This window comes from Diceros bicornis, chromosome 6, assembly GCF_020826845.1.
Source record: "Diceros bicornis minor isolate mBicDic1 chromosome 6, mDicBic1.mat.cur, whole genome shotgun sequence".
Classification (NCBI taxonomy): domain Eukaryota; kingdom Metazoa; phylum Chordata; class Mammalia; order Perissodactyla; family Rhinocerotidae; genus Diceros; species Diceros bicornis.
Genome location: NC_080745.1, coordinates 36523956 through 36538159, shown reverse-complemented (window position 1 = coordinate 36538159; position 14204 = coordinate 36523956). Strand labels below are relative to the sequence as shown.

Genomic DNA, 14204 nt, shown 5'->3' with positions numbered 1-14204 from the left:
GCAAGGAACTGAGGAAGGCTTCTGGCCCAAAGCCACTGAGGAACTGAGGCCCTCAGTCCAATGGCGCTCAAGGAATTGAATCCTGCCAACAGTCAGGTGAGTAAGCTTGGGAGTGGATCCTCCCCCAGTCAAGCCACCAGATGAGACCACATTCCCCAGTGACACTCTGACTGCAGCCATGAGACACGTAGAGCCAGAGGCACCCAGCTAAGCCATACTTGGATTCCTGACCCACAGAAGACCCACACAATAAATATTTCTAGTTTTAAGTAGTTAAGTTTTTTTGTAATTTGTTAAGCAGCAATAGATAAGTAGTACAGCAGAGGTAGTTTAGCTGGTGATGATGTTAGGGTAGCAGGAGCCTCAGTTTATTTCCATAGTTAACAGGCTGGGTGCTTGGGCAAGTCACATCACCCTTCCCTGGTTGATGTGGGTGAGTCAGTCTCGGCCCATGCCTCCTTCACTAGCCATCTGTAGGCATAAGATGGAGGTGCGGTGGCTACAATAATGAGTTCTGCTTCAAATTGCTGGCAAGCACATGAAGTGTATGGACATATCTGTCACCTCATTTGAATCCTCGTAAAACCCTATGAGGTAGGTGTGGTTTTCTCCATTTTTATAGGTGGGCACACTGAGGCTTGGAGAGGCTAAGTAACTTTCACAAGGTGATAGAATTAGGAAGTGCTGGAGTTGAGGTAGATGCCAAGCTCCATGCTCTAATGGACCATCGCATGGGGGGATCACCCACACCTGACTATTGGCATTGTTACTAGTGCTCTCAGAAACAATGATACTGTTGTGATAACCCAGTCTCGCCTAGTCAGATGGGGCATCTTCTAAACAGATCATAGGAGACAAGGAAAGGTTATTTTGGTGCAGAAGAGGGTATGAGGCAGGAAGGGTAATGAGTCTCTATGTAAATTATTCATTTATTCTATAAATATTCATTGGCCTTTATGTGGTAGCCAGTCTGGGGAAGGATAGAAATTTCTAAACAAATAATTGAATTTTCTTTCATTCGTTTAGTCAATTCACTTACTCAGTTCATTCCAAAAACATGTGGCATATGGTTGAAAATGAGTGCTCATTGGAGACATGAAGATGGACACAGCTCCTGACCTTGAGAAGATCTCAGAGACCAGTGGAGGGTGCAGATGAACAAACAGATAATTACAATGCTACTGGAAAGTGCAAAGATATTCATATGCTCAATATATTATGGGAGCAGGAGTAAGGAGAGAGGAACAGTTCAGAGAAAGCTTCTGGGAAGATGTCTGTGTTGGAAATTTGGGGAGGGTAAGAGGGAAAGAGAGTTTGGGCAGAGAGAGCAGTGTAGGAAAAAAGCACGCGAGGGGTACCTGAGTGTGTGTGAGAGGAAGACTTCAAGCAGTCAGTATTTCAAGAGGGTTAATGTCAAGACAAGCAAGGCATTGTGGAAAAGAGGCTGGTGCAGCAGGACTCTGGGTATAGGCATAAGTGATTGATGATGATAAAAACAAAAAATAATAGCATGTATAATGTAGTTTAATCCTGACAACAATCCTGTGGTGGAGACTGCTCATTACCCACCAGAATCCATTCTTCACTTCTTCCTATGCACACAGCCCCTTGTCTAGTTAGGTGAGGCCATGTGATCATGTTCTCTGTGTGAAATGTGAGCAGAAGTGAAATGTGCTGCTGCTGAGTCTAAGCTTTAAGACTGTGGGTAAGGCTCCTCCATGCCTTATTTCCCCTTCCCACTAGCTGGGACGCATGACAATGCAGCCTCAACCACGTGGATGGCAACGACAAGGACCTAGGAGCTGGTGGAGGAAGAAGATGGAAGAACCTAGGTCTCTGAATGATGTCATGAAGCAGAGCTACCCAGCCACTTGGAATGCTCACCTCAGATTGAATTATTGGTGAGCTCATTATAGCAGCCTGGCTTTACTCTAACTTAAACCCTAAAAGGTAATATTATTATTCCAACTTTACAGATGAAGAAATTGAGAGAAAGGTTAAGGAACTTGTTCATGGTCATACCGACAGTTAATGAACCAGCTGAGGATTGAATCTAGATTCATATCACTTTATAGCTCCCATTACACCATCCTTCCCTGTTGGAACATGGGCTTTATCCCAAGGATAATTGGAAACCACTTGAAGATTTTAAACAGGAGAGTGACAATGACAATGTTATACTTGCATGTTAGAGGGGAACTCTGGCTGCAGCATGGAAGGCACAGTGAAAAGTTTTGAAATTAGAGGTATGGAGATCAGTTAGGCAGTCTCTCCATTTGAGGGATGAAAGCCTGAACTAGGGCAACAGTCATAAAGAGGTAAAGGAGAGGCCAGATTCAAGAAACAGTGAGAAGGACAAATCAGCAGGACTTAAGGGTTAATTGGATTTGGGTAGTGAGAGAGAAGAGTGAAGAAGAACCCTAGATTTTTAGTATGGATAACTGGGTGATGCTACTTAGTGAGATCAGGAACAGGAGGCAGCATTAGTTTGGGGTTAGGGTAGAGGAATTCCATTTTGGACATGTCTTGTTTGGGGTGCCCGAGGGATAATCCTGGAGCTCAGGAAGGGTAGATCTAAGCTGGGGAGGGTTGCCAGGAAGCAGTGGGTGGCCCTGGGCCTTTGTACCAGTTTGCACTGCACAGAGGTGCCGAGGAAACTCAAATTCATACAAAAGCACCCTCCCCCCCCAAAAAAAAACCCGGGAGAATTTGAGACAAATGAAGATGCTAATAATAATAATTACCATTTATGGTGGCTTAGCCTTCACTAGAAAAGCAAGCACATTTAGTCAGCCCAATTAAGTGGCTACTACTTATTGTCCCAACTTCACTGGTGAGAAAAATGAGTGTCAGAGAGGCAAAGGAGTTTAACTGAAAATCATCAGTTAGTGGTTGTACCAGGTTTTGAATCCATGTCTGTGTGATTCTAAAATAGGTGTTCTTAGCCACTCTTGCCATCCTGTGTCTGCATTCGGAGGACTTCCTTTTGCCTTTGTTCTTTGAATAACTAAAACTTCATTGTAACCCAAAGAACGAGACCCCTGCTGAGGGCAAAGTTCCAAACCAGTTTTCCCAGTTAGAGCTGCTGCAGCTTAAACTTCCAATGTTGTTCCACTTCAGACCTCTCAGGTGCTGTCAGAAATTCCTAACCTGGGCATTCAATTCTAGCTCCAAAAACAAGGGGGTGTTTTACCGCCTAGAGACAAAAGGGCCTTGCTAGGGTCACACAGTGAGTAGCAACAGAGTCCATGCTTTCCCCACCACATCAAGAAAACCTGACAGCCTTCTGGGTCTACATGTTGACAGCGGGCTCCCTAGGTGGGCAGACGAGGTTGATGGGTGGCTTTCTGTACTCAGAACGCCACGTTCCCAGGAGCCTCGCTCTCTGAACCAATGCGGTCATTTCAGCACCATGGTCAGGGGCGCGCCAAAGCCTTTCAGGACCCGACCGGGTTAGCCAGGCAGGCGGCATCTCCGTCCACATCGGCCCTGGCATCCTGGAAGCAGAGAGCACAGACAGGAGCTTGGAACCTCACCTAGGGGTCCAGATAGCGGCCAAAGCGCAAGGGAGCCTCTTGGCCTTACAAGACCCGGAGGACCCGGCTCGAACCAAAGCGCAAACAACTAACGACTGCCCCGGCACAGAGGAAAGAGCTCTAAATTGAGCCAGGGTCACAGTCAGAGCTTGCTCCAATAACTCACCGAAGGTTGAGGGCCTTGGGCAAGTCACCTACTTCCAAGACTCTGGGTCTCTGTTTCCCTGAGTGTGACCATCCTGCCTTGCCCACCTCAATAGCTACAGGAGGGTACCTGAGAAAAGAAGTGTCCTGCCTCAAGGTTCCCACCGTCTATGCTCTCTGCCTTTGAAGGCACAGCAGGTGGGTAAGGTTAGCTAGCGGCCTCTCACTACTTTTCTTGAGCGCCGTCTGCAGGTATTTTAAAAAGGGGGGAGGGGGAAAGGAACACAAGAGAGAATATTAATTACATGATGGTAAAAATGTAATTATAATCTACCCAGCATTTGTTCTTCTCCACATTCTCAGCAAAATCAGCACCCCCCCCACACACACACACACTCCCCACACTGTCCCTAGTGCCAGGGCCTGAAGGATCTTTTCCACCGCTTCTGGTCGTGGGGGGCTGTAACTCCAAACACTGTAAGCATGACCTTCTCTTGGGTGCTCAGAAATCCAATGAAAGGGTGTAGGGACTCCCTCCAACTTCTTATGTGAATTAGCTGAGGCTCAGACTTGTCCAAGGTCACACAGCCGGGTAGAATGGCCCGTGGAAGAGAGGAGGGGCAGAGTGCGGCTGTGGGGTCGCGTGCGTCCACGGCCCAGCCTTCCTTTGTGCCAGCCCAGAGGCCTGGCTCCCAGACATTAGCATTCCAATGGCCCTGGGACGCTTTGTCCTCCGACTGTGGCTGGCTTGGGGGTGGAATGGGATGGGGGCAGGGCACCATAAATCTACCTGCTTGTGTGTGTGGATGGGGGTGTGAGGGGGTGGCGCAAGATTCATGTGCTGTTTTTCTGGAAGCCAGGCTTGGGCTCAGACAAAGGCAGAAGAGGGGGAAGAAAGACGTTCAACTGGAGCGTCTTTCCTGCTCCCACTTGGGACCCTGTCTCAGTTTCAGGGAGCTGGGGCGCAGGCAACGACCTCAGACAGCAGGCGGCTCCGTAGCCATACAAGGCCGGGTGCAGTGGGCAGGGGCAGACTTCCAGCGGAGATTGCCAGCAGGCTGGCTGATTTTAGAAGCCGCTGAACGCAAAATGCCCATGTGGGGTGCGGGGCATGGTGGTGGTGATGCTAGGCTAGTTGTGTGCGCCACTCACAGAAATGTTTCCCAGCCATTCCTGGTGAGAGGCTCTTTGGAAAGAGGCAAGGAAGAGGTTTCCCTCCTCAATGCGATTCCACACATTGCTGGAGCTCATCTGGGCACAGGAACCCTAAATTTTGCAATGATTGAACCAAACCCTAAGTTTTCCTCTGCCTCCTCCTAACTTGGAGAGTAGAGTTGACAGAAGCTCCAGAGTTAAATCCCCCCCAACACAAGGTGGCAGCCCAGCAGTTGAGTTGGTTAAACTTTTTTTTTTTAACTCGTTGGGCGGAGGACCAGTCTGTGTGTGTTGGATGACTAATGGCTCCTTAATAAACACCCTTGAAAGCAGGAGACAGACTGGGCAGTGGGTGCCTCCACCTGCAAGGCAGTGCCAACAGACACTCTTCCAGCTTCAGGGGGTCATTTGCACCAAGGGAGCCCCTTGCCTATTTGAACAGTACTTCCCACAGCCTTTCACAGGAAGAATGATCTTTCTGCTTAAGGAATTCCCCTCCAAACCTTTAATCCTGGCCCAATTGCCACAAGCTTCCCAATCCAGCCCCAGGTAACAGTCCCACCATCTATCCTGTGGCTCGTACCTCCACCCAGCACCAAATTTTTTCACCTTGAAAGATTTTGTCTATATACTTGCTACTGTACCAGGAGAACAGAGATGGACTTTCCTACTTTTTCTGTCTGTCCACACCCCTCCCCCCAATGTCCACCAAGTAGCAGGCGCTGGCTTGGTCTGTGCAACACTTAGCTGCTGACACTTGCCCCCAGGTGGTGCCCCAGGTGGAAAGTTGGCTGCCGCAGAGGTTACCAATAACGCATTAATCTCCTCCTCCCAGATTAAAGCAGTGAAATGAAACAACACCTTCCTTCATTCGTTTGTTTACCGCAGGCCCCCTCCCGCCCCCAAACCCAGCCCCTGATAACTGAGATATAGCTCCTCCAAGCTACTTTTAGGAACCTGGGAGTAGAGGAAAGAGGAAAAGTTCAGTCTGAAGAGGGGAGGGCATAAGAGACAGTCACAGAGGCGTTAATGCCTGCAAAGCCCCCGCCTTTGCGCTCTAAGGAGCTGGAAAGGGGGTCCTGGCCCCTGACCGTGCCTTGCCCCACTAGGGCTGGCTCCATTCTTCCCCTGGTGCCCCGGGCTAACCAAGGAGGCCTCTGGGATTCAATTCACAGAGTAGGCCCACTCTCCGTTTTCCTGTTCCCCAGCGCCAGGCAGACTCTGCGGATTCTTACAGCTTGGACCTGCTTCCCGGAGGTCCTGGGGGTCCCGGAAGCCGTGGAAGGGCGCTCCAGCAGCATCCCTGGGACAAGTTTCAGTCCCCGCCGCACACCAGTCCTATTCTACCTTGGGAGAAATAGAGAACGCGTGGCTGGAAACCTTGAACAGTATCTTTATAAGCTTTCAATCAAGGCTGCCGGGTGTCTGGGGATGCCACAGATTCCAGCCCGACCCCCCACCTTCTCTGCTCCCTGCTGCTCAGCCCCACAAATCATGACGCCGCGGTCCCAGCGCCGGTGCCTAAAGTGCGCTCAGAAGATGTATTAGGTCTCTAAGCACTTTGGGAAAATTCCTGGGATGCCCAGCCCGCCGGTGGTATTTCGGAGGGCCCTGACCCTGCAGCCGGGATGTTACTCCTTTCCTTACTCAAATGCAACCAAATCCAGGCTATTGGCATAGAGGCTAGGGCCAGCAGTGCCAGTGAGCGGTCCTACTTGGAGACTTATCTTTCTTCTAAACCACTGTTTGGAATAAGACAAGTCGCTGCCCCATAAATAAAAAAGGGAGGCTGAATCAACGATTTCTTAAGAGCCTTCCGGCTGTTACTTTCCAAGAGTGTATAGCTGACTTGCCCTTGGAACGCAATCTTCCCGGCCTCCAGCCTAGCGCTACAGTCTCTTAGTCCAGGCCCAAGGAGGGTCCCCACACCCGCACAAAGAGTCTCATCCCTCTACTTGGACAGAGCACCCCCTACTCCCCCCCCAACATAACCCACCCTCCCCACCCCACCCCCGCTGCCTCAGAGGCTGTTCCTCCTCTCCACACAATCGAGTTACCCTGCTCAGTCTTCTTGAGGGTCCTTTTTTATTCGCTCAAAATCTCATTCACCAGTCGCTAAATAATCTATGTACAAAATATAGACTTTTCCCTCTGTGAAACCTCATCAATAAATACGACTGTGTAATACAGGGAAGGGGATCATATAATTTACCATACCAAAATTCATTTTGAAAGATATCATATAATTTACAAAGTGATTTTTTTTTTTTTTTAAGACAAGGGCTGTCCGGGACTCAGGGGGGCGGGGGAGGCGCACCTGGAGCCGGTTGGCGCTTTCTCAGTTTACAGCCTGGTCTCCCGCCCCCAGGAGGGCAATGGCTCCGAAGGAAAGTGCATGAGGAGAAGGCAGAGGATCGCCTTCGTGGATTAAGGCAGAGTGGAGCGGCCTGAAACCCGGGACTTGATAGGGACCAGAGGAGAAGGTCAGCGGCGTTTCTGGAGAAGAGACCCTGGGCGAGGGGAGCAAACGCTGAGAGACCAAACATTGGATTAAATCTCATTGGGGGAGGAGAGGTAAGAGACAGACGGACAGAACAACAGACAGACTTGAGCGAGGGTGGGGTGGTGGGAGACGGTGGGCATTTCTGGCTGTGTAGTGCTATCATTCTCGTCTTCTTTGCACGAGATATTGGGGTGGCCGCAGGGAGGGGGCCTAAAAGGCGCGTAGCCTGCAATGCCCATTTGCGCCGGCCGCGGCAGAGGGTTACAGTTGGCGCGGCGCAGAGAATCAGGGGATTGAACCCGCCTGCCACCTTTGCAGGCGCCTGGGCCCGCCGAGGGTCAGCGAGCCAAAGGCAGGAGAAGCAAGTTCGCGTGAGGGCCGCCGCCGCGCACCCGGGACGGCCTCCATCCCTTCCCTCTCTCCCAGCACCCACCGCCTAGCGGCCGACTGGCTCCTTCACAGAAAGTCTGAAAAAGCCAGGGCGCCAGGGCGCAGGCAGGCAGGGGAGGCAGGCGCCAGCAGCCCGGGGCACTCCTCCAGGGAGGTGGCGGGGCTCAGGCTGCCCGCCTGGGAGACCGGGGAGTAGAGCGAGCCGTCCGGGCTGCCCAGCTCCTCGCAGGCCGGCGCGGGCGGCTCCAGCCCGTAGAGACTGTGGTCGGCTATGCGCAGCGTCTGCGTCAGCGCCCAGATGTAGTTGTGGGCGAAGCGCAGCGTCTCGATCTTGGTGAGCTTCGCGTCGTCGGGGAAGGTGGGCAGGACGCCGCGCAGCGCGTCCAGCGCCGAGTTGAGGTTGTGCATCCGATTGCGCTCGCGGTCGTTGGCCTTCTTGCGCCGGCTCCGTCGCTGCTTGCTGAGAGCCAACTCGCTCTTGGGCCGGCTGCGCCCGCCGCGCCGAGCCCGGAGCTTCCTCGCGGCCCCTCGGCAGTTGCCTCCTTCCGCCTCGGCGCAGTACCCCCGCACGCGAGTAGGGCTGGGCGGAGCGGACGCGACGCAGGTCACTTCGTCGTCCGAGGCGCCTGGGAAGGGCTGTTCTGTCTCGTGGGTCACTTGGACAGCTCGCGCTCCCGAGGGATGAGGCGCCATCCTGCGGCGGGGTAAGAGGTACGGGTAAGCATAGGTCGGTCACCTAGGCTCAGTTCCCGATCCCGGGGCCAGGTAGGAAAAAACCGAGAAAAAGCCACCCCGCGCTGGATCAGAGGACGCCTTTTCCCCTCCGCCCGCCACTCTGCGGCCTCCAGGTGTTACCTTGTTCTCGGGCGCAAAAGGGTAGAGAGCGGCGGGCAGCAAGAGCAGCGGTGAGCTGAGCTGGCCTTTTCGTCTGCAAGTTGAGCTGAGACGCAGGCGCCGCTGCCTGGGAGTTGCCCCAGCTCCAAAGAAGAAGAGAAGCGCAAAGCGGAGCCCGGGCCTGTGTTGCTCTCCCCTGGCGCGGATTTCCTGAACCGCAAGTCGTGTGCCCCTTGGCACGCTTTATCTGCTCGCCCCGGGCCAGGAGCGTGCCTGCCCCGCAGCGGCCCGCGCCACTGGCCAATCAGCGCCGGGGCCGGGGGCCCGCGCCACGCGAGCCCGCTCCTCCCCCGCGGGGCACAGCTGGATTCCGGACAAAGGGCCGGGGTCGGGGGAGGGGAGCGTCGCTCTGTTTGCTTTCTCCTCGCGGGCTCTGTCCCAGCAACTCTCGGTTCTTCAAAGAGCCTCGCCCAGTGAGAAGAGCCTCGTCTGGCTCGCGTCTGGCGCCCCAGACCTCTTTGCTCATGGTCTATCTTTCCTTGGCATCTGTCCAGACCCTCTCTTGGTACCCTGAAGGGGGCTTTGGAAAGTCTGTAGAGTAGGTTAATTTCCGTGTGTTACAAGTGGGGAAATTCAGGCTCAGAGAGGGAGGCGGCTTGTCCCAAATCACAGGCAAGAGACTGCACAAGGAGCCAGGTGTCCTGACCACCAGCTTGCAGGAGTGACTAATTTTTGATGCCAACCTGCTCTCCTGCACTATGGGTCAGGTTAGGAAACACACATACGGTGATGTTTCACTGACGCTCTCCATTCTGGGAGGGAGACGGGGCGACCACAGAGAAGGATCCTACTGTGTCCTTGCCACTTAGAGATCTTCGCCTGGGGGTAAGGAGCCCCCCACCGTGTCCTGAGAGGACGCCCCACACTCCTCAGATGGAAGCGCTTAGAACCTCTCCCTGAATCCCCCCATCTGAAACCCAGGACATGTCCATCGAACCCCAGAGAGGGAGGGTGGCTGTAGTGGGACTCCCAGGGGACATTCCACCCCTACCAGTCGTGGACAGTACCGTAGCATTCAAGTCAGGGCCTGTGGGGGAAGAGCTCAGGTGAGAAGGGGTCAGGAGAGGGCCAGGAGTTCACGGTGAGCCCTTGTGTCTTTTAAATGCCCGTGGTGTGCTGGTGCTACGAGAGGAAGATCAACTCTTTCTCTCTTTAGTCCTCCTGTCCAATTACAGGCGGGCAGGAGCGGCCAGCGTTACCTGGTCCAGCCTCCTGGACCTGGTATTAGGCAGAGATCAGGTAGTGAGAACAGGGCAGGGACTCTCCGAGGCCCTTGTTAGCACTGTCTGGAAATCTTTCCAAAGTTAGTCTGAACACACTATCTGTCTTTTCTTCTCTGCCCCTCCCTTTTGTCCCCGCCTCGGACACCCCGTGGTCTTCTGCTTCCGGTCACTCAGAGTGAGGGGTCTCGCTTCCGCTCTGCTCTCTTGACTGCAACATGCCTGGGGGAGGAAGCTGAGGTGGGGAAGACTGGGGCCCGGGTTAAGCCTCTGCAGGCAGCAAAGGCTTCATTTTTTGGCAGATCCAGATACCCTGAGCCTCCCAGAAGCTGTGGAGGGGGGCAGGATCTGACCAGGAAACTGAGGGGATGGGGTGAGGGGACGAGGTAAGTCTGCATATCTGCCCTAATGACGGTCTCTCAACACCGCCCAGGCTGCTTGGAGGGTGAAATTACCTCAAAAGCAGAGGGAGAGGATGGATATGCTGGGGAGCCAGGGAGAGGGGGCTCTAGGACTGTGTGGGACTGGGGCGCTGTCCTCCTGATTTCAGCTGGTGGGCCGTTAGCAGAGGCTCCTTCCCTTGCCTCCTGGAAATTGAAGTTGGGGTCAGGCACAGGACCAGCAAAGGGACCCCGCCGAGGCTCTTGGGTTCCACATTTTGCTGCTGCTCTTCCCTTAGGCCATGACTTGCTCCAAACTCGTCTTCTGGTCATAAGAATGAGAACCTGAGGCCCGTTTTACAGATGGAAAATTCCAGTCTCAGAAAGGGGAAGTGACTCACCCAAGGTCACACAGCAAGTTCTATCAGAACCACATAAAACTCAGGTCCGAAGACTCCTAGTCCTAGAGTCTCTGTTGCACCAGCTGCTTCTCCTTGATTGGGAGAAAATATTTTTTCAAGGCAAAAACAGACACCCCAAAATGTAGAAAATAGGAGAAATCCTGGTTCTGTGAGGAATGACAGGGTCAGAGTAGAAAAGAGGGAGCGGCCCCATCTCCCAGTGCCAAGGGGAGCCAGTCTCCACTCCTGGTCCATCTCTCTACTTTCCTGCCCATAGCCCAGCCTTGCTTCATTTCTATCCTGCAAATTAGGGACTGAGAGAGGAGATCGGAAATATGTTTCCCTAAGGCTCTGGGACCCAGCCTGGCTCTGTGGAGAGAACCTGGCCATAGGGGATCAAAGCACCCCTATGGGCCCCGGGAAGCCTGAAGAGCAACCCACAACCAGGACTGTCATCGGGCAGAGGCCCTCAGATGACAAGTGAGGACAGGACTCGCCTTGGCTCAGGCTTGCCTCCAGCAGCTAATGGGAGCTGGAGAGGGGCGCAGGGCGAGCTTCCTGCACCAGGGAAGATTCTGGGGATTCTTGTGAACCTTCTTGACTGAGAGAGAATTCTGAGACCCGCTTGGAATTCTTATCCAGCTTCCCCAGAGCCCTTCCGGCTCAGAGCTCTCCAGCGCTGGCTGGCCACCACCACTCCTGCTTTGCGCAAAAAACAGGGCGAAGAGCGCGCAGCAGCGGGGGCAGCGGTCTCCTTGCGGCACGCAAGAATTCTCCGCAGCCCTACTTCTGGCCAGGAATGTGGGCCGGAGGTCGAGGATTCCAGGGGGAGTAGCGATCGAGGATCCATGTCCTCTCTCTCTGCTGTAGGGGACGCACAGACCCCTCTCCAAAGTAATTTCTGTGCTTTTGCCGACGGAGGCGCAGGCTGTGACAACTCAGTGCGCGCTGGCCGCATTTGTGAAACGGCTCTCCCGGCGGGGAGCAGAGTCTGTTCCTGAGGCTCCGGGCCAGCCAACGCCTCTAAGGCCTCCGGGACCCCTGCACCCCTCGACTCTCTGAGACCTAGGCTTGTCTGGAGACTGAGGGGGCCCAGGGGAGAGGCCAGCCTGACGCCTGGAAAACGCGGGCGGATTGGAAAAGAAGGAAGGCAGCGGTCTGCCTTGATGCCTTCCTGTCGGCGGGGGGAATCTTAGCAGTGCCGGGGGGCTCTTTGAGACAGGAGCGGGAGGGAGGGGGGCCATAGGAGGCTGAATAGCTAATGGCTTGCCAGATGAGGGGTCTTCTTTCTCTCGCCTTCGCCTCAGCTCTGAAAGAGGGGAAGACAAAAATCTGGCTAGCGAGCTGCCGGGGCTGAGACTGGCCACTTCAAACAGCCCTTCAAACAAAAGGAGACGACGAAAAGAAAGCCCCACCTGTCTCCAGTGTTTGCTAAAATAATAATAAATAGATTTCGTTTAATAAATAATTACAAGAGATTGTAAAGTGGAGTGCTTTGGAAAACATCTACTGCGGGAGTCCCACAGCCATCCGGCACCTGCTCCCAAGGCAGGCAACTTTATTGTCAGGCCACCCCCCAACTAGTTCGCCTCTGATAAACTCTCCCTCGTTTTCACAATGACTGTTTACTCATAGTTAGCACAATATTACCTTTGCCGTGATAAACCCAGAGGGGGGAGACCTGGCCCCTGGCCCCTGGGCACACCTGTCCCAGAAGCTGACACATGGATTTGGCACCGAGCAGGCCTCCCCCCGGGGGCCGTGTACATTGGCCCAATTGCCACCCATTTATAACAGGTTGGCTGCAAGGCCTATCTCGGTCCTATTTGTCTTCTTTTATTGAAAGCATATGGTCTCCAGGGGCTCACCAGCCCCATATTTCATCTGCCGGGAGCTGGGGCGCTTCCGCAGGCTGGTGCTGCCCGGCGCGCTGCTCCCCACCCAACGGCTGCTGCGCCAGCTGAGGGGGATGGCGGAGGTGGGGTCGGGAGAGATAAGGCGGGTTCCTCATTCGCTTTTGAGAGAGGCCATTCCCTCAGAGACTCCCCCTCCCCGGGCTCAGGGACCTTGTGCGCTCTTGAATGGGTGTCTGGTTCTTTTTCTTGGGTAGGTGAGAGGGCGCCATATGCCACCCCCCTGGGCGCACAAGGGAGCTCCGGCCCAGGGAGTCCTCGAACAAAGGGAGGAGTGGGCTCGGGACCTCGGGAGCGCCCGAAGTCTTTATTTCCAGATCCTCCTCCCTGCCCAGGGCCGCCTCCCCCCCCGGGCGTCCGTAGCTTGCGCACAGCGCCTGGAAACAAAGTGTCCACATTATCCCCGCCGCCGACAGGGACAGTGAATGCGTGAAAAGGTGCATTGCGCACCAAGACACCTGTTGAAGAGGCGCCTCTTCTCAGCGCCTGTCTCCGCTCTGCCTTCGGTCAGGAGGGAGTAGGGGGTGGGAGGGGGAGAGATACTGTGATTTGTGGCGACATATGTTGAGCAGATCGGTGTGTACTCTTCACAGGGACACACGCACCCTCGCTCCCATACACACCCCGCGAGAAGGAGCAGCTGCTCTCCTCACCTTCTCCCTACATAATACCTGGGCCAGGCGCTTTGGCTTCGCCTTTTGAGACTCCAGCTCTCTCCCACCCCCTCTGCCTTACCCCCACCCGCGGCCCCAATCTTGGCAGCTTCGCTGCAGGACTTTATTGTCAAATTTAACAGATGCACGTTTGTTCCCAGCGCCCGGTCTCAAACACACATACATACTACACACGCGCAGGCATCCACAGAAAACGCGACCAATGACACAGATGCGGAGCGGGAGACGTCCATATGCCCGGCTTTGCGCCCGCCCCGGCTGGGGAAACAAACAGGGCTATGTGATTTTCCCTCCCCAGAAAGGAATAAATGGAAACTGTCGAGACGGGGAGGCCACCTCCTGTCGCCTCCAGCCTCGCGCTTGCCCTTTGGCGAGATGGCGCACTGCGCGGTGCGGCGCTGGGAGCCAGGAGAGCGCACCGCTGTGGACTCAGAGCGCGGATTGAAGGGCGGCGGGAAACGGGCCACTGGGAGGAGCAGAGACGGTCGGAAGTTCTGGAGGTGACGGTTGAGTGCTGCCTGACTTCTGGCCCCCGCTTGACCTCAGGGCTTCTAAACTCCTGAATGGTGAAGACGCCCTGGCCATCCCGGGATTCCCAGGAGTGGATATCCCCCTGGGGCGCACTAGGGGCCGGCCGGTACACCCGGAGAGGTCCGTTTGGCACACTTCTGCCCGCATATCTCCTAGGCGGGTCGGATGCAAGTTCCTGGAGCGGGGCTTTGCTAACATAATGTGTCGGAGAAGAGCGCTGGATGGGGCATGGGGGACACCAGCCTGGCTCTGCAGCTATCCCTGTGCCACCCTGAGCAAATTATTTCACCTGGGCCTGTTTCCCATATATTAAAGGAAAAAGCTGTGGAGGAAATACTTTGTAATTTTCTTTTCAAGTTTTGCAACATTTGGAAGTCTAGGATATCAAAGGGCCTTAGGCTGTGAGTGGAGGAAACCCAGAAAGAGTGAAACTCCTTCCCACGACATACACCCACTCTATTCC

The 14204-nt window shown here is 54.4% G+C and overlaps 1 protein-coding gene across 1 annotated transcript; it reads right to left on the bottom strand.

Moving 5' to 3' along the window:
• Window positions 1-7709: 7709 nt before the first annotated feature.
• Window positions 7710-8719, bottom strand: NEUROG3 (neurogenin 3). The gene is made up of 2 exons (XM_058542664.1): window positions 8584-8719; window positions 7710-8422 (listed from the first exon to the last, which is right to left on the bottom strand). Exon 2 carries the CDS (start codon window positions 8419-8421, stop codon window positions 7795-7797), a length of 627 nt encoding a protein of 208 aa, XP_058398647.1. The 5' UTR covers window position 8422; window positions 8584-8719; the 3' UTR covers window positions 7710-7794.
• Window positions 8720-14204: the final 5485 nt, after the last annotated feature.